Source organism: Oncorhynchus mykiss, chromosome 1, assembly GCF_013265735.2.
Source record: "Oncorhynchus mykiss isolate Arlee chromosome 1, USDA_OmykA_1.1, whole genome shotgun sequence".
Classification (NCBI taxonomy): domain Eukaryota; kingdom Metazoa; phylum Chordata; class Actinopteri; order Salmoniformes; family Salmonidae; genus Oncorhynchus; species Oncorhynchus mykiss.
Window position 1 is genome coordinate 65,673,741 of NC_048565.1, and position 24,053 is coordinate 65,697,793.

General features: G+C 41.6%; 1 protein-coding gene across 1 annotated transcript; it reads left to right on the forward strand.

The window, feature by feature from the left end:
• Positions 1 to 6,283: 6,283 nt before the first annotated feature.
• LOC110527114 (alpha-2,8-sialyltransferase 8F) lies at positions 6,284 to 23,588 on the forward strand. Its single transcript, XM_021608274.2, has 7 exons — positions 6,284 to 6,641; positions 7,242 to 7,322; positions 10,838 to 10,924; positions 16,479 to 16,736; positions 16,960 to 17,043; positions 22,939 to 23,221; positions 23,312 to 23,588. Exons 1-7 carry the CDS (start codon positions 6,550 to 6,552, stop codon positions 23,486 to 23,488), a joined length of 1,062 nt encoding a protein of 353 aa, XP_021463949.2. The 5' UTR covers positions 6,284 to 6,549; the 3' UTR covers positions 23,489 to 23,588.
• The last annotated feature ends 465 nt before the right edge of the window (positions 23,589 to 24,053 follow it).

Genomic DNA, 24,053 nt, shown 5'->3' on the forward strand with positions numbered 1-24,053 from the left:
TATCCCTAAGTGGTTTATCATTTTCATATCTTTTTTAAAGTCCATCCTGAAATTTTACCCTGAAGTGTCCACTCTTTGCATTATTTACTTCCATGTAAAGTCCCATTCCCCTACTCATGTGTCAGTGTCTAACTGACCTAATACATTTGCACATGAGTCACTATCTGTCTCAGCTCTTTCAATGTAGTTATGTCTATGTTTAACTTCCTCTTAACTGCTGCTTTAATGACTGTGGTTTAAAACCGGCCTTTTTCGCTTCCGCATCTGCTTCCTGTTGCCACAGCTAATACTGTCAGTACCAGATATGGTCTCTGTTTCCAAATATTGACTGACTGTCTCACTGTCTCCCTGTTTACACTAATGAATTTTATAGAACTCAACATTTCTATGTAGTAACCTATAAGATAATTATATAGTTCAACTTAATTAACCCGATACTCTCAATGACCCTGGGTCACAACAGATGCCATATATTCTTGTCATCTTTCTACTATTTAAAGACAAACCTTCAAATGATTAGATAAGGCCAAAACGCTGCTAAACATAGCCTATGTTTTCTGTACTAATGAAATCTCTCTTTCGGGAGTCCACTGTATTTTATCTAACAACAACCTGGGTTAATCTTAACTCAGTCTCATCAATAATTTTATATATGTTGCGTAGTATGGGATCCATTATCTACAGTACTTTATTATCCCTAAGAACTGCAACATATTTATTTTCATAAATACATTTAATGCTTATAAAATCAATATTTTTCTACCTTCATCTTTTTTCTGCCCTGTTGGCTTAAAATATATCCTAAATACTTAACATAAGTCTTCCTGCATGGCTCTCAACATTACCCTAGTGTCTCCTAGATTCGTTGGAGTCCCGTCTTGTAGCAGGGCCATTGCCATGGGGTACCAGGGCTGTGCATAGAAGGCCACTTTGCCACAATACACACTTACATCCTCTGGCCCCCCTTCTTTTTCTGGGATGACTTTTTATTAGAACCCAATTTCGTATTATTACGAGGTCTGCCTGCCTTGACGGCGTGGAAAATAATTAGCTCCTGTTGCCATATCTTCACCTTGAGGTTTGTATAAATGTCCTATTTAGTTATAAACTCTTATAGTATTTTCTAGTTTCCTCAGGGACGTTTTCCTCAAAGAGTAGACTCTAACCCGCCATTGCTCTTTACCTTGAGATTTGATTTAGATTTCTTATTTAGTTATAAACTCTATAGTACTTTCTTATTTCTCAGAGATTTTTCCTCAAAGAGTAGACTCTAACCCGCCATTGCTCTTTACCTTGAGATTTGATTTAGATTTCCTATTTAGTTATAAACTCTATAGTACTTTCTTATTTCTCAGGGATTTTTTTCTCATACAACGCCCATAGTGACACTTACGCACTATGTTAGCTTTACTTTCCCAAGGAAATAATACAATTTCAAAGTAGTTATACACTTTGAATAGAGACTGGTGTTTCTTAATCATTTTATAATTAATTTCCACCTGTTCCAACAATTTCTAGTGAAGTTGATCAGTCTTCACAGGAAATTCTTAGGATTCAGGGCTATTTGCCTAACCCTGTTATTGGAGGGGCCGTCTGTTCCCTCTTGGTCAGCGGCCCCAGGGTATTCCTGGTACGCACATTGCGAGCCTAGTGCTGGGTAGACCTGCCTTTTGCCTGCGTATCATTTCCTGTTCTGTACCATTATGTACCATTATGTACCACCTGTACCATTCTACCCTACTTTGCTCCTCATGAGCTGCCGTAGTATCTATGGTAGTTGCCATGGTTTTCTTTCTCTGGGTATATAGGTCCTTAACTTATTTAGTTTTCAGAGTATTATTACTATCGGTGCTGACTTTTGCCCAATACCTGCAGCAAAAGCCTCTACCCCGTCCTCTGGCTGGGCAGAGCACTTTAGGATTTTAGTTACTTCGGTGTAACAAGGGCCTTGCCGTGCGGCCCTACCAACCTTCCTATGTATTCGTAATGGCCCTTCGCGTGAGTTGGGTTTGTTCCTTCTTTCACGTTGTCACTCCCTTATTTTCCGGTCTAGTATGAGGCCTTGGATAGATATACTCCTATTTAAATATTCTTAAGCATTATGGATTACTCCTATATTTCCTTACCCTCAAGTTATCTGTACCTATGTATATATCAATACCTAATAACAACTCCTATTAGTTATTATGCTCATCAGCTAGTAGTCACTTGGAAACTAGTATTGGTATATGTTTTGACTCTCTTAAAAATATATTATTGTCCACGCAATGAAATATTCTTTAGTGCAATCACTTTAACCTATAACCAGAGTCACTTTCTGTTCAGTGAGAGTGTCAAAGGCGTTTGCTTTTTTGTCTTGTACACATCATTAGAATTCAATGGTTATACAGTTTCTAAATACAACAATAATGCTCAATCAATCCTTAATGCTTTAAGCTATGCCAGATAATATTGCAAAACTTTAAATGCGTTAACACTTCTAACAATATTGACTAAATAGCAAAAATAGTTCAATTACCTTAAATGCTCAGCCCCTTGGTCACTTTCCCGTAATCGGTATTCTCGCAGCTATGGCACTAGATTCCGAATTCCAGTATCTTAATACCCTTACAACTCTGTGTATGGACTCAATATATTGTAACTGGTACTTTGCTGTTTCCTTGTATTGCCAATCACATCTGTACCTGATGTCTCACTGAGTGACTGCCACTTTGTCTGTATTCAAGAGGCGTTTAGACCTCTGTGTTTCGTAGACTCAGTCTCGGGGTCACTAAATTCAACCAAGTATATTCAGATAGTGATCCAATAAGTACTTAGGCAAAATAATCCAGTTCTCTAATATTGGTATAGTCTAACAAAAAGAGTATAGTACAATAGTAAATTTACCTGTGATGATTCTCCATATGAAGTCTGTCTCATATGTTAACGAGGATCATACTGTCTTATGATCTCTGTTCTCTTGATATACCTTTTTACAGGGAAAGTTCCCACTGGTGCTGTAGACCTACGTAACCTTAGGCCTGTGTGTTAAACGGAAGCTTCCTATTATTACCATTTAAGGTCATGCACTACTGACTCTCACATTGCTGCTTCTGTGTTACTGTTGGCTGATTCTACTCAATCATACCAGCTGGTTGTTTCTACCACTGGAGGTGGCGTAGGTGGTATGTCAAGCGTCAGCTGGGAGAAGTCTATGATAGGTATCTCCTCTGCTTCTCCCTGTTGTCCAGTTTCCGCAGGTGCGGTCCATGGTTCCATGAGGTCCCGTGAATGCCCTGTGTTGTCCCCATTGCTTGATGGAGTGGGCAGATTCTTTTCATCTCTTGTCACAGTTCTTCTTGGCCATGAGCATTCTGAAGAACCGGCCAGGGGGAATCCTCTTGAACTGAGGGTGTAGAGGGTGGGGGTGGTGTGGTGTGTGTGTGTGTGGGGGGGGGGGGGGGGGGGGGGGGGTCGCCAACGGCAGCCAGTGCCTTCGTTTTGGTTTCCTTGTGGAACAGACTGCTTAACGGTGCCTTTGGTTGACCAATTACTTTGCTGGCTGTGTTTACTGTTTTGGTCAGTTTGCTTTTGCTCCTCATGCTCAGATTACCACACCGGACTGTCATACTGAACGTGAGGATGCTCTCCACCAAGTTGCTGTATATCCTCTCCAGAACATCCTGGCTGACCCCAAACCCCTTTAATTTCCTGATTAAAAACAGTTGCTTGCTTTTTTAAAAACACAGTCTGCATTCTCTGTAAAAACTCTTGTCACAACAGCAATGAAGCCTGTGTTCAGGGTCAGTTCATCAAAGAGGGCCCCATTTTGTGGGAGGTCAGTTAAAAAGTATTTGATCCAACCTGCGAGGCTGTCACGTACTGACCATAGTTCTGTTATTTTATTCTTTGTTTTAGTATGGTCAGGGCATGAGTTGGGGTGGGAAGTCTATGTTTGTTTTTCTATGTTGATTTTTGTGTTCGGCCTAGTACGGTTCTCAATCAGAGGCAGGTGTCGTTAGTCGTCTCTGATTGAGAATCATACTTAGGTAGCCTAGGTTTCACTTTTGGTTTGTGGGTGTTTGTTTCCGTGTATGTGTGTTTGGGCCAAACGGTACTGTTTCGGTTTTGTAAATTCAGGTCATCGTTTATTGTTTTGATTCAGTGTTCAGTGCCTTCTTTAATTAAAATCATCATGAACACTTACCACGCTGCGCTTTGGTCCGATCCTTACTCCTCCTCAGACGTAGAGGACGATAGCCGTTACAGAGGCCTCCGTTGACATTCAGGTCCAGTAGTCGTTTCAGCAGTGTGTGTATTTGCATTGTATTGAAAGCTGAACTAAAATCAATAAATAAAACTTTTGCATAATTTTGCATGTTAAAGGTGACTAGCCACCATGCTCAGCAAGGTCAGGGTAGCATCCTCAGTCCCCCTCTGTGCTTTATAGGCACTATAACGGGTCCAGTTGATCCGCAATGGACAGTATTGCATTCATGTATTGTATTTTACAGTATTGAATTGTACTGCTCCTGTGTTGCTCAGATAGTTAAAGCAGGGCATTAGCAACACCAGATTTGTGGGTTCGAGTTCCACTGGAGTCACATATGAAAATGTATAAATTGTGTCGTCCTTCTAAATAGCATATAACGGTATTACAGTGCTGCATTGGCCAACGCAATTTTAGTAAAAGCAGTGTGAAACACCCCATCAAAAAGACCCCAGTAACTTCATTTTGGATTCATGTTTACTGTATAGGGGATGCATTACATACAGTACATTTATGATATTGTTAATAGTATTATTAATATTACTACTATTTCAAAAATGTTTTACAGTGAAGAAAAATGATAATAGCCATAATAGTACATTACAACATATGTCATACTTCATGTGTTTCTACTTCACAAACATGCTTTTTCATTATGTAGTCCTCAGAATCTGTGGTAGTCTAACCCGTCAAAAATCTATAGGTTTACCAAATGGATTATCACTTAAGAGCAGTCGGATTAAGTAATAGTATGTGTTTTAACAAATGAGGAGAAAATCATACACAAGTAATGTGAGCATTGCATTGTGAAAGGCAATTACTTTATATGAACATGTATTGCAATGTGAAACATGCATTTCTAGATGAAACATTGATTTTTAAGTTGGGTGAAAAACTGAGTTTTATGTGTTGTACCTAGTCATTTGAAAATGTGCTTAGAGTTTAGAAACAACTGCCATTTTGATGATCTGTTTTGAGTTTTGTTCTAAGAGTTGTGAAAATTGACAACTTAATTGTGAAAATTGCACCAAATCGATTGAAAAAAAAGTGTAATAATGGACGTTAGACAGTTGACAAACTGTCCTCACAGACCCAACATCAGCTAGAGAGAACTCTACAGATGTCTGAAAATTTGATCCAGTCTCTTGCCCACCTCTCTCTCTCTCTCTCTCTCTCTTATTTTCTTCCTCTTTCTCCTCCTCCCTCTCTCCCCCCCACTCTCTCTCCCCCCTACCCCTCTCCCTGTCTATCTCCCTCTCTAAAGTATCAACACCAGGACTCTAATAATGGTCGTTAGACAGTTGATGAACTGCCCTCACAGACACAACATTACCCAGAGAGAACTCTACAGGTAATGTTTGATCACTGTCTATCTGAGCTTTACAGGTAATCTCTTTCTCCCAGAGCTCTCCTTGTAACGTCTGATTATTGCTCTGTACCTGCCTCTTTGTCCCTCCCTCCCTCCCTCCATCTCCATAAAGAAGATCCACTATGAGACCAATCCAAAGCTATATAAAACAAGAAAATGCACGGCATGCTGCCAAAGGACTTACCCTGGAGTAAAGGTGTATTGCATGTGTGTGTAACAACTCAGTATTCGACGTCCATCCATTTCTGAGGACATCAGGAGATGACTTGGAAACTGGTATAAGGATCAGCCTCTGGTGCCAAAGATTGCATGTTTGAATCCATCGATAGAAAGTTGTTTTTGAGATTTTATTTTTTAGCCTATCCCAAACCTTAACCATTCGGACTTAATGCAAAACCTTAAGATTTCTGAGTGAATACCGAAACTTTAACCTAACCATAAAAATGCAGAGTTAATGCCTAAACTTAATCTTAAGCAATTTTAAATTTGACATTTGGAACACCTTCGAAATTTGACGTTTGAGAAACAGGGATGAATGTCTAATTCTGACGCGGGACTGCGAGTGCTTGTTGGCATTACCGACTCAAGAATTTCAGATAGGAAGATGAAGGTGACCAGGTTAATGTTTGATGAATGTTCTCAAAAACACAAAGAACATTTGTTTATCTCTTTCACTCTCTCTCTCTTCTCCCTATCAATTGCTCACAATCCCCGCCCCTCTCCTCTCCCTCTTTCTGTTGGTCTGATAGTGTCTGTGCCTTAAATGCAAAATACATTTAAAATCTATGTATTAGGCGACAGATGTCTTGTTCATTATAGAAAATCTATATCTACCAGGATTAAGCACCTCATTCTGTAGAACACCAACTTGGGAGTGAGAAGGAACTTGATGGTGATGAATGGTTGACTGGTTATTGTGGCAGTTGGCACCATGCGTTATAGTATATATCTGGTTCTATTCATTCTGGTATGCTCTACTTCTCTGCTGTATGTCACACTCTTAAGGAGATACTACCACAAAAGGTACGTTTCTTTATTTTATGTGATTAATAAAATTAACTATGGGGCAAATTTCAGATGTAAGTGGTATTTTTTAGAACACTCTTGAGTAAGGACTTACCACGGTGTTTTACCAAGAAGGCTCAGGCTTTTGTGCTTCCACCTCTACGGCCCGGTTCTAATGTCACTGAAGCCATGGCCTCAGTGGACCTGCTCTGACTTGGGGAAAAGGCTAGGCCACTGGTACTTTTCAACTGGTACTTTTGGTAGGCCACTGGTACTTTTCAACTGGTACTTTTGGTAGGCCACTGGTACTTTTGGTAGGCCACTGGTACTTTTGGTAGGCCACTGGTACTTTTCAACTGGTACTTTTGGTAGGCCACTGGTACTTTTCAACTGGTACTTTTGGTAGGCCACTGGTACTTTTCAACTGGTACTTTTGGTAGGCCACTGGTACTTTTCAACTGGCATTTACACAACAGTGGCTATTTGTGGAAGTGTTTTGTGAAATACCATATGAACTGTGTGTGTGTGTGTGTGTGTGTGTGTGTGTGTGTGTGTGTGTGTGTGTGTGTGTGTGTGTGTGTGTGTGTGTGTGTGTGTGTGTGTGTGTGTGTGTGTCAGGAGTGGTGGGTTTGACCACTATGCAGCTTTTCTCTGTAACAGACTGAGACTCAAGTTCCTCACTCTCACTTCAGCCAAGGCGTAAGTTAACACACAAACACACACCACACACTCAAAGAGGAACATTATCTCTGTCTGATATACACCACCGGTCCACAGTTTAAGAACAACTACTCATTCAAGGGTTTTTCTTTATTTTTTTTACCATTTTTTACATTGTAGTTCAATAACACATACGGAATAATGTAGTAACCAAAAAAGTGTTAAACAAATCAAAATATATTTTATATTTGAGATTCTTCAAATAGCAACCCTTTGCCTTGATGACAGCTTTGTACACTCTTGGCATTCTCTCAACCAGCTTCACCTGGAAGGCTTTTCCACCTGTCTTGTTGGCTGCTTTTCCTTCAATCTGCGGTTCGACTCCTCCCAAACCATCTCAATTTGATTGAGGTTAGGGGATTGTGGATGCCAGGTCATCTGATGCAGCACTCCATCACTCTCCTTCTTGGTAAAATAGCCCTTACACAGCCTGGAGGTGTGTTGGGTCATTGTCCTGTTGAAAAACAAATGATTGTCCCACTAAGCCCAAACCAGATTTGATGGCGTATCGTTGCAGAATGCTGTGTTAGCCATGCTGGTTGAGGCGAGGGGTTCCCTAAAGGGAAATATTTAACCTCCACACATTAACAAGTCCAATACCTCAAATGAAAGATAAACACCTTGTTCATCTACCCAGCGTGTCAGATTTGTTAAATGTTTTATGGCGAAAACACAGCATATATTTATGTTAGACCACCACCAAAACAAAGAAAAAATGTAGCCATTTTGTCCAGCAAAATATAAATTGACAAAAGCAAGATTTAAAAAAAAATCATTCACATCAGAATGTAGTGGAAGGAGTCCTAGTTCAACAATAAATAGTTTTGTTTCATAATGTTCAATTCTAGTGTCCATGTAGCAGCATTTGCTACCACTTTCAGCTCAAATGCCTAAAAAATGACTTCTGGTCCAGGATAACTTTGCATCAAAACTTCCAAATTACATATTACAGGTCGACGAAGCTGGTCAAACTAAGTGCAGAATCAATCTTCAGGATGTTATGATCATACAGACCGAATAGCATTCCAACCGGGCCATTCATGTTCATCTGGGGCTGATTGGAACAGCCGAAGCACTCGAACGCAAACGCGCCTTCAAGCACATGAAAATCTTTTGCGACACTTACTACTTTCCTTCCCATTAGGTCAAAGTTCACAGCAAATGCTCCATTACACTTTCTACTGAATGTGGACATCTAGTGGAAGACATAGGAAGTGTTTCCAGATCCATAACTTGTTGGGAAGGGAGGGGGCGATGACGTCAAAGTTGCCCCAACTTTCAGGATTTCAAAACTAGTTTGGAAGATTGCCTGCCCTGTGAGTTCTGTTATACTCACAGACATAATTCAAACGGTTTTAGAAACTTCAGAGTGTTTTCTATCCAATATTAATAATAATATGCATATATTAGCAATTTAGGACAGATTTGGATGCAGTTCACTATGGGCACGCAATTCATCTAAAGGGGAAATACTGCCCCCTATCTCTAACAGGTGAATTCTAATTAAATCACAGATAGCGTCACCAGCAAAGCACCCCCACACCATAACACCTCCTTGTCTCACAAAGACACGGTGGTTGGAACAAAAAATCTAAAATTTGGACTCATCAGACCAAAGGACAGATTTCCACTGGTCTAATGTCCATTGCTCATGTTACTTGGCCCAAGCAAGTCTCTCATTATTATTAGTGTCCTTTAGTAGTAGTTTCTTTGCAACAATTCAACCATGAAGGCCTCATTCACACAGTCTTCTCTGAACAGTTGATGTTGAGATGTGATTGTTACTTGAACTCTGAGAAGCATTTATTTGGGCTGCAATTTCTGAGGCTGGTAACTCTAATAAACGTATCCTCTGCAGCAGAGGTAACTCTGGGTCTTCCATTCCTGTGGCGTTCCTCATGAAAGCCAGTTTCATCATAGCACGTGATGGTTTTTGTGAGTGCACTTGAAGAAACTTGAAAAGTTCTTGAAATTTTCCGCATTGACTGACCTTCATGTTTTAAAGTAATGATGGACTGTTGATTCTCTTCGCTTATTTGAGCTGTTCTTGCCATAATATGGACTTTACCCCCCTACCTTGTCAAAACACAACTGATTGGCTCAAATGCATGAAGAATGAAATAAATTCCACAAATGAACTTTTAAGAAGGCACACATGTTAATAGTTATGCATTCTAGGTGACTACCTCATGAAGCTGGTTGAGAGAATGTCAAGTGTGCAAAGCTGTCATCAAGGCAATGGGTGGCTATTTTGATTTCTTTAACACTTTTTTGGTTTCTACATGATTCGATATGTGTGAGGGTCGACGCTGGCAGACGAGAAGCAGGTACAGGGAGTGAACATTTAATTACCAACAGACATGGAACAGGACAGGACAGCGTTTGGACATGAACACATAACAACATTAATGCTGATACAGGGAACAAACAGTGGAGCAGACAGTTATAGACGGGGCAATCAACAAAGGGAGTCCAGGTGAGTCCATTGAGCTCCTGCGCGTAATGATGGTGACAGGTGTGTGTATTGAAGGGCAGCCTGGCGCCCTTGAGCGCCAGGGAGGGAGTACGGGAGCAGGCATGACAGTACCCCCTCCTCTAGGGGCGCCATCCGGTGTCCCACCTGGGCGAGCCTGACAGGCTGGCCGAGGCATAGGCTCTGGACAAGCCGGCTGAAGCATGAAAGCCCGATGATCCCGCTGAGGTGTGGGAGCCTGATAAACCGACTGAGGCGTGGGAGCCTGATGGGCTGCCTGAAGCATGACGTGGGGTGGGTGCCTGCCGAGCCCACCGAGGCAAGACAATCTCTCAAGCCAGCTAAGGCATGGAAGCCCGACAAGCTAGCTGAGGCACCCCTGGTTCCCTCGGCGATGGCACCCGGACCCGACGTCACCAACCAAAACTCCCTGATGCTTCTTTTAGTGGTTGTCAGCATTCTGTAAGTGTTGACGCTGGCAGACGAGAAGCAGGTACAAAGAGTGAACATTTAATTACCAACGGACATGGAACCGGACAGGACAGCATCTGTACATGAACACATAAGGACATTAATGCTGATACAGGGAACAAACGGGGTATCAGACAGTTATAGATGGGGAAATCAACAAAGGGAAGGAGTCCAGGTGAGTCCAATGAGCGCTGTTGCGTGTAATGATGGTGACAGGTGTGCGTAATTAAGGGCAGCCTGGCGCCCTCGAGCGCCAGAGAGGTAGAGCGGAAGCAGTCGTGAAAATATGTGTTATTTCATAGTGTTTATGTCTTCACAATCATTCCACAATGTAGAAAATAGTAAAAATAAAGAAAAAAACATTGAATGAGTAGGTGTTCTTAAACTTTGGACCGGTAGTGTATTTTAACCGTAAAATATATCAGAAATACAGCACAGCTCACACTTTGTTTGTTTCACTTCTTTCTTTCTTTCTTTCTTTTTCTTCCCCCTCACTCTCTCTTCCCCCTCCTCACTCTTGCTCCCCACTCCTCACTCTCCCTCTCTAAAGTATCAACATGAGTACTCTAATAATGGACGTTAGACAGTTGATGAACTGCCCTCACAGACCCAACATCACCCAGAGAGAACTCTACAGGTAATGTTTGATCACTGTAGCCTATCTGAGATCTACAGGCAATGCATGATCACGTCTCTCTCTATTTGTGCTCTAAAGATAATGTCTGATCACGTCTCTCTCTGAGCTCTGTCGGTAATGTCTGATAGACATTGCTCAGTACCTGTTTACATATTGTCATCCATTCTCTAGAACCTATTTGTTTCATTCCATATCTCTCTCAGTTCAATTCAATTCAGTGACCATATTGCCAAAGCTTACTTTGGACATTTAAAAATATGAACATAATTAATAATAATAATCAATATTGTCAATGGGACAACAGTAACAACAATAACCAAAGGTCAAAATAACCATACATTTAACAATAACAATAAGCATAAAGGACATGTGTAGGTTGGTTGGTCTTGTCGGACAGTGTCCCTCATTTTATGGCAGGCAGCAATGTAGTGCACTGCCAAACCACAGCTCTCTGCGTCCTCCCCCAATAGGACGGGTAGCCTATCCTCATCAGAAAGGTCTTTGAAACCTTGAATAAGGGGAAATTACACCCTCTAATTGTTTTACATTTTTTTCATTTTGTCAGGAAATGCAGCTCTGTCTCGGGTTCTGCTGTGGTGTAGTGGTTGCAGTGGTTGCACAGCCTTTCCTGTCTACAGGGAGCCATGTTTTCTTGTGGCTTCTCAATGGCAAGGCTGTGCTTTGTCAAGGTTTTTCTAAGGTTTTGATCAGTAACCATGGTCAAATAGTTTGCCACAGTGTACTGTCGAGTTAGGGCCAGATAACACTCCATTTTGCTTTGTGCTCGTGTTTCCCAATAAGTAATGTAGTTTTGTTTTGACTGTGTTGTAATTTGGTTTGTTCTGATTGATCGGATGTTCTGGTCCTGAGTCTTCAGTGTGTTAGTAGAACAGGTTTGTGAACTCAGTCCCAGGACCAGCTGGATGAGGGCACTCTTTTCTTTGTTCAGCTATTGGTATTGCAGGGCTTGTTAATGATATGGTGGTGGGGGGGGGGGGGGGGGGGGGGTTACTCTATTTTAGATGTTTCCAAAACTTCATTGCTCTTTTTTGAGTTGTTGTTATTAGTGGATAATGGCCTTTTTCCCTGCATGCATTGTTTGTAGTTTTCATCTGGACATGTAGGAGAATGTACAAGAACTCGGCATGCAGGGTTTCAATGGAGTGTTTGTCCCATTGGGTGAAATCTTGTTTTGCAGGTGGACCCCACACCTCGCTGCCATAAAGTGCAATTGGTTCAATGACACATTCAATTAGTTTTAGCCACATTTGAATAGGTATTTAAATTTCAGTTTGGCATAGAATGCCCTCCATGCTTTCTCTCTGCATCATTAAGGTGTCCAGTTGAGATTATTTTTAAACATAAGTAATTATAGTGTGTGCAGTACTCTATGTATTTTGTAGCAATTGAGAACATTGGTCTAATTCCTAGAGATCTGGATCTTCTCTGAAAAATCATAATTTTTGTCTTTTTGGGGTTTACTGCCAGGGCCCAGATCTGGCAGTACTGCTCTAGCAGGTCCAGGCTCTGCTGTAGGCCATGTGCCGTGGGTGACAGCAGGCGTAGGTAATTTTTATTTTTAATTTCACCTTTATTTAACCAGGTAGGCCAGTTGAGAACAATTTCTCATTTACAACTGCGACCTGACCAAGATAAAGCAAAGCAGTGCGACAAAAACAACAACACAGAGTTACACATAAACAAACATACAGTCAATAACACAATATAAAATATTTATATACAGTGCGTGCAAATGTAGAAGAGTAGGGAGGTAAGGCAAAAAATAAGCCATAGAGGCAAAATAATTACAATGAAGTATTACCACTGTAGTGAAAGGAGGAGGAGTTTGTTGGCTAAGATCTCGAGATACATGCTCCCATCCACACAATACATGGCCCCATCCATCCTCACCTCAATACGGTGCAGTCGTCCTGTCCCCTTTGCAGAAAAGCATCCCCAAAGAACGATGTTTCCACCTCCATGCTTCACGGTTGGGATGGTGTTCTTGGGGTTGTACTCATCCTGCTTCTTCCCCCAAACATGGCGAGTGGAGTTTAGACCAAAAAGCTCTATTTTTGTCTCATTAGACCACATGACCTTCTCCCATTCCTCCTCTGGATCATCCAGATGGTCAATGGCAAACTTCAGACGGGCCTGGACATGCGCTGGCTTGAGCAGGGAGACCTTGCGTGCGCTGCAGGATTTTAATCCATGACGGCGTAGTGTGTTACTAATGGTTTACTTTGAGACCGTGGTCCCAGCTCTCTTCAGGTCATTGACCAGGTCCTGCCGTGTCGTTCTGGGCTGATCCCTCACCTTGATAGTTGATAACCCCACGAGGTGATCATGATCATTGATAACCCCACGAGGTGAGATCTTGCATGGAGCCCCAGACCGAGGGTGATTGACCGTCATCTTGAATTTCTTCCATTTTCTAATAATTGCGCCAACAGTTGTTGCCTTCTCACCAAGCTGCTTGCCTACTGTCCTGTAGCCCATCCCAGCCTTGTGCAGGTCTACAATTTTATCCCTGATGACCTTAGACAGCTCTCTGGTCTTGGCCATTGTGGAGAGGTTGGAGTCTGTTTGATTGAGTGCGTGGACAGGTGTCTTTTATACAGGTAACAAGTTCAAACAGGTGCAGTTAATACAGGTAATGAGTGGAAAACAGGAGGGCTAAAAGGTCTGTGAGAGCCGGAATTCTTCCTGGTTGGTAGGTGATCAAATACTTATGTCATGCAATAAAATGCAAATTAATTCCTTAAAAATCATACAATGTGATTGTCTGGATTTTTGTTTTAGATTCCGTCTCTCACAGTTGAAGTGTACCTTTGATAAAAATTACAGACCTCTACATGCTTTGTATTTTGGAAAACCTGCAAAATCGGTAGTGTATCAAATAGTTTTTCTCCCCACTGTAGATACTTTTGTACCTGTTTCCTCCAACATCTTCACAAGGTCCTTTGCTGTTGTTCTGGGATTGATTTGCACTTATCGCACCAAAGTACGTTCATCTCTAGGAGACAGAACGCGTCTCCATCCTGAGCTGTATGACAGCTGCATGGTCCCATTGTGTTTATACTTGCGTACTATTGTTTGTACAGATAAATGTGGTACCTTCAGGCATTTGAAATTGCTCCCAAGGATGAACCAGACTTGTGGAGGTCTACAATTTGTTTTAGTATATGTAAAATTCTGACCCACTGGAATTGTGAATACAGTGAATTATAAGTGAAATAATCTGTCTGTAAACAATTGTTGGAAAAATGACTTGTGTCATGCACAAAGTCGATGTCCTAACCGACATGCCAAAACTATAGTGTGTTAACAAGAAATGTGTGGAGTGGTTGAAAAACAAGTTTTAATGACTCCAACCTAAGTGTATGTAAACTGTAGGTCTCCAGCTTCAGTGATTTTTGCAATTCGTTCCAGTCATTGGCAGCAGAGAACTGGAAGGAAAGGTAGCCAAAGGAAGTGTTGGCTTTGGGGATGACCATTGAAATATACCTGCTGGAGCAAGTGCTATGGGTGGGTGTTGCTATGGTGACCAGTGAGCTGAGATAAGGCAGGGTTTTACCTAGCAAAAACTTGTAGATGACCTGGAGCCAGTGGGTTTGGCTACGAATGTTTAGCGAGGGCCAGCCAACGAGAGCATACAGGTCACAGTGGTGGGTGTATATGGGTTTTTTTGGTGACAAAATGGATGGCATTGTGATAGAATACATCCAGTTTGCTGAGTAGAGTGTTGGAGGCTATTCTGTAAATTACATTGCCGAAGTCAAGGATCGGTAGGATAGTCAGTTTAACGAGGGTATGTTTGGCAGCATGAGTGAAGGAGGCTTTGTTGCGAAATAGGAAGCCGATTCTAGATTTCATTTCAGATTGGAGATACTTAATGTGAGTCTGGAAGGAAAATTAACCGTCTAACCAGACTCCTAGGTATTTGTAGGTTTCCACATATTCTAAGTCAGAACCGTCCAGAGTAGTGATGCTAGTCAGAAGGGCGGGTGCGGGCAGCAATCGGTTGAAGAGCATGCATTTAGTTTTACTATCATTAAAAGCAGTTGGAGGCCATGGAAGGAGTGTTGTATGGCATTGAAGCTTGTTTGGAGGTTTTTTAACACAGTGTCCAAAGAAGGGCCAGATGAATATAGAATGGTGTTGTCTGCGTAGAGGTGGATCAAAGAATCACCAGCAGCAAGGGCAACATCATTGATATATACAGAGAAAAGAGTCAGCCCAAGAATTGAACCCTGTAGCACCCCCTTAGAGACTGCCAGAGGTCCGGACATCAGGCACTCCGATTTGACACACTGAACTCTATCAGAGAAGTAGTTGGTGAACCAGGCGCAGCAGTCATTTCAGAAACCAAGGCTACTGAGTCTGCCGATAAGAATGCGATGATTGACAGAGTCGAAGGCCTTGGCCAGGTCGATGAAGAATGCTGCACAGTACTGTCTTTTATCGATGGTGGTTATGATATCGTTTAGGACCTTGAGCATGGCAGAGGTGCACCCATGACCAGCTCGGAAACCAGACTGCAGAACATCAGCTGTTTGGATTTGGGTGAAGGAGAAGCGGGGGGGCTTGAGCAAGTTGCTGTAGGTGCTGCAGAGCTGTTACCTGGGGTAGGGGTAGCCAGGTGGAAAGCATGGCCAGCTGTAGAAAAATGCTTATTGAAATGATCGATTATCGTACATTTATCGGTGGTGACAGTGTTTCCTAGCCTCAGTGCAGTGGGCAGCTGGGAGGAGGTGCTCTTATTCTCCACGGACTTTGCAGTGACCCAAAACGTTATTATTTAAGATGGTGAGGAAAGCACTTCTCATCTGCGAAGAGCAGGCATTTACCCCTAGAATTGTGGAGACTAACACCAGGGGCTGAGGATTTTTCTAGAATAGTGGTCAATTCGTTGATGTAAATATTGAAGAGTGCAGGGCTCAGATTGCAATCCTGGCGAAAGCCCCGCCTCTGGTTAAAGCACAATGTTATTTTCTTGCCAATGTTGATGCTGCACGTATTGCCATTGATTTAATTATGACATATGTTTTACCCCCTACACCACTTTCAATAACTTTGTAGAGCAGTCCTGTAGGCCAAATTGAATCAAATGCTTTTTGGAAGTCGATGAAGCAAGTGTACATTTTGTTATTATTTTGGTTGACATGTTTCTCTATCCGGGTGAGTAGGGCGCAGATATGATCGGTCATATGATGTTTTGGTATAAATCCAATTTGGTTTTTACTCAAGACATGGTGCCTATTAAGGAAGTTTAGAACTCTTACATTTATAATACTACAGAAAACCTTCCCCAAGTTACTGTTCACACAAATGTCTGTTTTGATGTTAGGGTCAAATTTGTCTCCGTTCTTAAAGATTGGGCTTTTGAGTCCTTGATTCGAGATATCAGGGAAATAACCTACACTCAGGATCAAATTAAACAGTTTTAATATGGCCAATTGAAAATGTGCACTAGTGAGTTTGAGCATCTCATCTCTCTCGCTCTCTATCCCTCTCCTGCTCTCCCTCCCTCCTCTCTCCTCTCCTATCCCAGGGTGATCTTACGTTCCTGTTGTAATGCTACAGGTGAGATGATCCTGACCAATCAGAACACTAAGTCTGGCCAAAAGATCCACTATGAGACCAACCAAAAGCTATTTAAAACGGTCGACAAGAAACTACACAGCATGCTGCCAAAAGACTTACCTTGGAGTAATGGTTTGTTGGGTCATTGTGCCGTGGTGGGAAGTGGAGGAATCCTGCAGAACAACAGCTGTGGAGCAGAGATAGACCGTGCTGATTACATCATCAGGTAACCTTCATCATTTTCACCATCACCATCATCACCACCACCATCATCCTCAACAACATCTCTCTCTTTCTCTCTCCTCCCTCACTTCACTTCTCTCTCCCCCTCTCCCCCCTGCCTCCTCTCTCTCTCCTTCCCTCCTCTCCCCTCCCCCTCTCTTTCTCTCTACACTCTCTCTCTCACCTCCCTCCTCTCTCGTTCGCTCTCTCTCTCTCACTCTCTCTAGGTTTAACCTGGGTCCGGTCACCAACAGTAAGGATGTAGGGAACAAAACCCACCTGATGACCATCAACCCCAGTCAGATCAGAAGGTGAGAGAGAGAGAGAGAGGAAGGGGACCAATGACTCACTATATGAATGGACAAAGCCAACAATCACATGGCCCCATTCATTCCTAATTGAAGACTCAATAGCACACTTGAAGCCAAGAATTTCGCTTTTAGCGTCTAAGATGACGTCTCAGGGGGGAAACTTATGTAGACATAACAGGCACAGTTTGAGCTACTCCAGGAAGTGACGTTGCAGGCTAGCTCAGTGCTGCGCCCTCTCATTGAGTATCTCAAGTTCAAGGTCGTCTGGGTACTGTAGGTTGCCAGTAGCCACTGAATTATCCTTATAACTTCTTCTGTGTGCGATTTTAAAAAAAAATCTGTGTAATAGAAGCAATTATTGGTACCACGATTGTCTTGAAAAAAATATGTACACAAACATTACCATTTCCCCATTCACTTTTAAAAGGGAACCTGTTTCCTGAAAACAATGCCTGCACTACTGGGGTCAGCATTGAACTTTGTGGCTTCAATGAGAGTTAGCTGTCGTTCTCTCCTGGAGGGGACAGAGAGAGAGGGAGGGAGGGGAGAGAGAGGGAGGAAAGGAAGAGAGACCAATTGGGATCATGATAAAGCTAACTAGAAGGTAATCTTCCATGAAGAAAAATTGTGTGTTGTTTCAGATGGCCAACATTATTTTTATAGTTGTCTAAGAAGTGTTGAAGTTTAAAGTAAAAAAAACTGTAGTAGTAGTAGTAGTAGTAGTAGTAGTAGTAGTAGTAGTATCAGCAGCAGTAATATAAGAAGAAGTAGTAGAAGTAGTGGTAGTATATATTGCAGGGGTCTGTGACAAATACAATTTTATTTGAATTGATTTGACCTATGAGTAGGTTGCCAAACAATTCTGAAAGTACATGTGTTTTTTTGACCAAGCTTCATCTCCCTGACTGATGTCTTGAGATGTTGCTTGAATATGTTCACATCATTTTCCGTCCCCATGATGCCATCTATTTTTGAAGTGCACCAGTCCCTCCTGCAGCAAAGCACCCCCACAACACGATGCTGCCACCCCCGTGCTTCATGGCTGGGATGGTGTTCTTCGGCTTGCAAGCCTCCCCCTTTTTCCTCCAAACATAACGATGGTCATTATGGCCAAACAGTTCTATTTTTCTTTCATCAGACCAGAGGACATTTCTCCAAAAAGTACAATCTTTGTCCCCATGTGCAGTTGCAAACCGTAGTCTGGCTTTTTTATGGTGGTTTTGGAGCAGCGGCCTTTCAGGTTATGTCGATATAGTACTTGTTTTACTGTGGATAAATACTGTATCAGAAATACAGCACGCTCACGCTTTTTTCTTTCTTTCTCTTCCCCTCCCTCTTGACATTATCCCACCACTAGTTATACACTATTGGCTTAAAAAGCCTAACCTAACACAATATTGCCCCTGCCTGTCTGTGTGGTGCGCATGTTTGTCTATCACTCCATGTGTAGCCAGTTGATGTGATAACCATCTTGTAGGTTGACAAAAATGCTTTCCCCAACATCTTCCCAAGTAAATGTTAACTTCAAGTAGGCTTACCTGGCAGAAGTAGATCATGAGTAAGTATGTCATTTGTATCTATTATTTGTAATTTGCTAACTTTGCCATGAAATGAGCAGCAGCAGTACAGAACCATCGCTAGACCGGCACATTAAAACGGAACATTCCCATGTACTTTCTCTTGTACACTAAGGAGCTGGGGAAGAGTTGGAGAATGTGCCTTTTTGAAAGCTCTAAAAAAAATTGTAGGTCACGAGTTGTTTCATTTTTTAAAAGTAGCTCCCATGCTAGTAAAAGTTGGAGACCCCTGATATGGTAGTAGTGAGTGTGGTGGTCGACCTAATAGTAGAAGTAGTTGAATATCTGGAAAGGTCTTGTGAAGCAAGGCTAAGTAACTATAAGTCAGAAGTCAGTGGAATTCTTAGGGTTTTGGCTAGATGTTACCCCACTGACGTTAAGGGATAACTTTTGTGTAGTTACCAAGGCATCTCTGAGGAGGACCATGTCAAGAGTTTTATAGGGCATTCTCAGGACGTCTGGGGGACCTTTGTGTAGTTCCCTGTAAGTTACCAGGACGTCATTAAGGAACATGTCAGGACGTTGGTAAGACATTCTCAATGCGTTTGTTTTACCAGCCATTAGGACGTCATGTGATGGTCCCAGATGTCCCAAATCATTGTATGCAAAGTCATTAAAAGGGGTTTTAAGGTAAGCGGGAGGTAGTACAACTAAAATTGTGTCAAAAATATTTCACCAATTATAATATGACAAAATAAATAAATCAACAACCAAAAAAATGGGCAATATGATAACATTTAACATGAGTACTTAGTAATGACTTTCAATAAATATGACCCCATCACTGAACTCACAACTTCTGGATTTGAGTTTCACTTATCGTTCTGCTGCACCACAAAGTCTGTGTCATTCTCAAAAGTCCCCTACACATTCATTACCTATAATGCATCTCTGCATTTAGAAAAAGAGAGCCATCTGCACTGTTATTTTAGTTATCAGTTAATCCGACTCTCATCAATGATTTCATTGACTTATTTCAGCAATTTGATGGTTTTCTCTACAGTTGACTAATGTTGATGGGGCATATTATTATCTTTTAATGTTTCTCCTGAATAGTGGCGGACCGTGACTATACTGTAGAGGTACCAAAAATCTTCCAATAACCTGTGTTGCATCTTCTGTAGTTGGACCATTCTAGTTGTAGTGAAGGAGGAGTAATGCTTTTTGATGACATTATGAATGAATCAAACAGGCTGGACACGCTTCGGGCAGTCGCTCACACAGAGACAAAACCGGCACGGACACAAACGTGACACACAGCATAAAATAATGCGAACAGCAAAAAAAAAACACTGTTTACACAACCTATGGTAGCCTAACACCACTATCACTAATAGCGACAACAACAGTGTCACAAAAAAAGGGACAGGCTATTGGTGCTGAAAGGACAGCAACCATAATACCTGTGCACTCCACTGAAAGAGAGTGCAGTTTTGGTCGAGCACATAGACCCGGCAGATAGACGGCAGACACACGCAGCATCCAATAATGTTAAAGAATAAGCAAGCCCATCCATTCACTCCAGTAGGCCCCAATCATAACAGTACAAAAAAACACAACCATTTCATTTCCAAAATGACAAACCAGCTATTACTTCCCATTGCAAATTGTTAATCACGTTCATCACACTAACCAGTGATATAAAGAAAATGCATCAATGTTTCAGACTCATTTATTTTCAGAGACAGCTACAGCAAGCAAGCTGCAATAAAAAAAAACAGTGCCACTCACCAGATGATGACCATTTGAAAACTAAGTCTGTAAGTTCATCTTGAACGCGGTCATGCTAACAAATTAGCAACCGCATCCACCTTGAAGTTGATGACAACTGCTGCTGCAGCTGCCGTCGCCATTGTCGCACTACCACAACACAAGCTTGTTACTAGCGTGGGAAAACTGCCACTGTTCCTGTGCTCTTGAGTTCTCATTAGTGAGGTGTGTATGTCTTTGAGAAGGCCTGGACACATCACTTTTATTTTAAACGGTCCCACCCATTGCAAATCAAAATGTGATTGGTTCATTACACTGTCACTCCAGAATTCTGCTCTAATACAGTTGAATGTGCTGACCAGTTGCCCCTCTACAACCACTGATTATTATTTGACCCTGCTGGTCATCTATGAACGTTTGAAAATATTGAAGAACGATCTGGCCTTAATGGCTATGTACTCGTATAATCTCTCCCTGGCACAGCCAGAAGAGGACTGGCCACCCCTCAGAGCCTGGTTCCTCTCTAGGTTTATTCCTAGGTTCCTGCCTTTCTAGGGAGTTTTTCCTAGCCACTGTGCTCTTTGCGGTTTTATGATGTCTTCTGTAAGAGCACTTTGTGACATCTGCTTGATGTAAAAAGGTCTTTACAAATACATTTGATTGGATTTGAATGGCAGAGGCCTTCTGTCCAGCTTCTGAAGGCCTAGCCAATGACTGGCTGAGCTAGCTAAAATGTTCCAAAGAATAACCATGATTGGATATTTTTTTCTTGAGCATTAATCTTTCTCCTTCCAACACAAACTGAAGAGATGAAATCTGAAATCCGGATTATTGAAAAGATGAAATAGAAAACTAAGATGATGTTATTGTACAATATAGAGACATTTTATTTATCCTTAGGCCTCTAAAAGGCCCTCACATTTCCCCACTGCTCTTGAACCACTATGATAAATACAATAGTATTTTTTAACAGAGTTGAGAGTTACTTTGAAATGTAGGAATTTAACATGTAGATAGAAATTTGGTAGAACTGATTTAAGTTTCCCTGCATTAAAGTCTCCGGTCACTAGGAGCGCCGCCTCTGGACGAGTGGTTTCCTGTTTGCTCATTTCCTTATACAGCTAACTGAGTGCGGTCTTAGTATCAGCATCTGTCTGTGGTGGAAATTAAACAGCCATGAAAAGTATAGTTGAAAACTCTCTAGGCAAGTAGTGTGTCCTGCAATTTATCACAATATACTCTACTTCAGGCGAGCAAAATCTAAAGACTTCCTTAGACCAGGCATCCGGCTCTTTGTCCTCTGTACCTGCGTTGCTTTCTCTTGCAAATAACAGGGATGTGGGCCCTGTCTGGTGTTCGGAGAATGTCCTGTGCGTCTTGCTTGTTGAAGAAAGAATCTGTGTCTAATCCGAGGTGAGTGATTTCTGTCCTGATATCCAGAAGCTATTTTTTTGTCGTAAGGTACTGTTGCAGAAATATTATGTACAAAATAAGTTACAAATAACGCGCAAAAAACCCCACATAATAGCACAATTGGTTGGGCGCCTGTAAAACTGCTGCCATTTCTCCCGCTGCCATTTTATTGCACTTTATTGTTACTAGGCACCCACCCTGCAGTTGCCTTGGCAGACCTGCTCTCTCCATGGCTCTAGCCAGTGAGAGAAGCATGCTAACAAATGTTTGTGCTTTGAAACTAAATAAATACTGTCACAAAACTTTTGCTAGATTGATGATAGTGTTGCTAGACATAGCAAGTAAAGTGAACTTCAAAACGTGATGTACTATTATTGGAATTTGGAGCGCTTCAGGCATGACTTACTGCATCTTTAATGAAAGCAGTTGATGGTTTACTAAAACAGCTCTACCTCTTGATTGGTTGAAGGTATTCCTGTTCTGCTTTCAGATTAGAAAATCAGAGAAGTAGACTTTTTTGTCTAACTTTTTGGGAAAGTGGTACAAATGTCAGTTGTTTATGAAAAAGTTACTGAAAATGGTGTTAATATGGTTACAAAAAAGATTTCACACACTAACTTTTTGTTCAAGTTGATGCAAAGTGATCAAAGTAGCTGACTTGTGTGAAAAGTTGCATTGTTGCATTTATAGTGAATGGAATGTAGGAAGTGATGATGTCACAATGGAAGCTTTAGAATGTTGAATAAATCCCATGAAAGTGGATGAAGTTTAATAAGTTTAATAAAAGTTTGATCATAAATAGTATCAAAAAGTTGTATGCGAGCACACTATTCCAGACCAGTCTGCACATTTTAAATTTTGATATGGCGTTTCTAGCTTTAACGGTGTAAGAGGAGTAGCGTACTAAAGAAAAGAAGAACACAAAAAACTATAAAAAGGCCAAAGTAATTCGTAAAATATTGTGTGTGGCTGCTTTCGCAAGTCACATTAATAAGAAGTATGGAGAAGTATGAAGAAGATTTAAAGTCGGGACTTTTTCTTCACAAGTCCCGCCTAACTATAAGTAAGAAATAATTTGTACAATATCAAGAGTGTGGCTGCTGTGGTTGAATATAGATTTAAACTAATAAAAGACAACGCTTCTGTTCATCAGTAGAAGTAAAGTTAGCTAGCTAACCATTGCATGTTTCCATAGTTACCGCAACCTGACGAAGGCCCCTCTACCGTTGGCCAATCGTGTCGCAGCTTATGGGAACGCCTCCCTGCTCCTGCCGGCATTCAGCTACACAATCTGTACTAAACTGTCATTGGATGTTTACCACGCCCTTCGACCGCTGAGGCCCAATCAGAAGGTGGTATTCTTCAACCCCAATTTCATGCTTAATCTGGGCAGGAAGTGGAAAGGGCAGGGTTTAAAAGAGCGACGCCTCAGCACCGGGCTGATGCTGGCTAGTGTGGCCATGGAACTCTGCAAAGAGGTAAGGGTGTGAGTGAGTGAGTGAGTGAGTGAGTGAGTATGTGCATATTTGTGTTGTCTGTCTCTAAGTTTCTACCTGTCTCTCTGTCAGGTTCATATTTACGGTTTCTGGCCCTTCTCTCTGGATCTAAACCACAATCCTTTGCCCCATCATTACTATGACAACGTTGGCCCTAATAAAGGCGTCCACTCCATGCCTGATGAGTTCCTACTGCTACTGAAGCTACACACACAGGGAGTGCTGCAACTACACCTGGGACGCTGCTGAACACATACATACTCAAACACTCATGCACACATACACACACACACTCCATCTTTATTGTTGTGTTTTATGTTGATTTTAAAAAAAATAAACATTTTTATAATATCAGAATGTCTCTAACTCTCTCTTGTTCCCTGGCTGGCTTTATCAGTCTACTGATGGTAAATATATTGTATTTTGGCCATATGCCAAAACACACATTTATATGTTGCAGGGATTCACCACACACCCACTGCACAGGCGCATGCTTTTGGTACTATTTAAACGTTTTTAAAACCTTTTCTGTCATCTGAATAAGTAGTTTTAGGGGATTTTAACTTAATTTGGCTTACCTCGGCCTCAGACCATTTTAATAAAATGTGTCTTGACTTTAACCTGACCCTGCTAGATTCCTTCAATCTCCACCGAGTTAGTTTTTAGTTTTAGTTTTAGTTTTTTTGCGCCTCATGTGGAACGAGCTCCAAAACTTCTTAAAGTTGGTTGAGTTGGTCCCTATAGGGCAATCTAGTGTAATTGATGAGCTCAAAAAAATAAAGGGAACACTTAAACAACACAATGTAACTCCAAG

What these genes read in the sequence shown, in the direction of transcription:
- LOC110527114 (XM_021608274.2), top strand. Translation starts at nt 6,550, where the DNA reads ATGCGTTATAGTATATATCTGGTTCTATTCATTCTGGTATGCTCTACT. An exon ending in AGGAGATACTACCACAAAAG is followed by an intron (nt 6,642 to 7,241) that starts GTACGTTTCTTT and finishes TGTGTGTGTCAG; the next exon opens with GAGTGGTGGGTTTGACCACT. An exon ending in ACTCTCACTTCAGCCAAGGC is followed by an intron (nt 7,323 to 10,837) that starts GTAAGTTAACAC and finishes CCCTCTCTAAAG; the next exon opens with TATCAACATGAGTACTCTAA.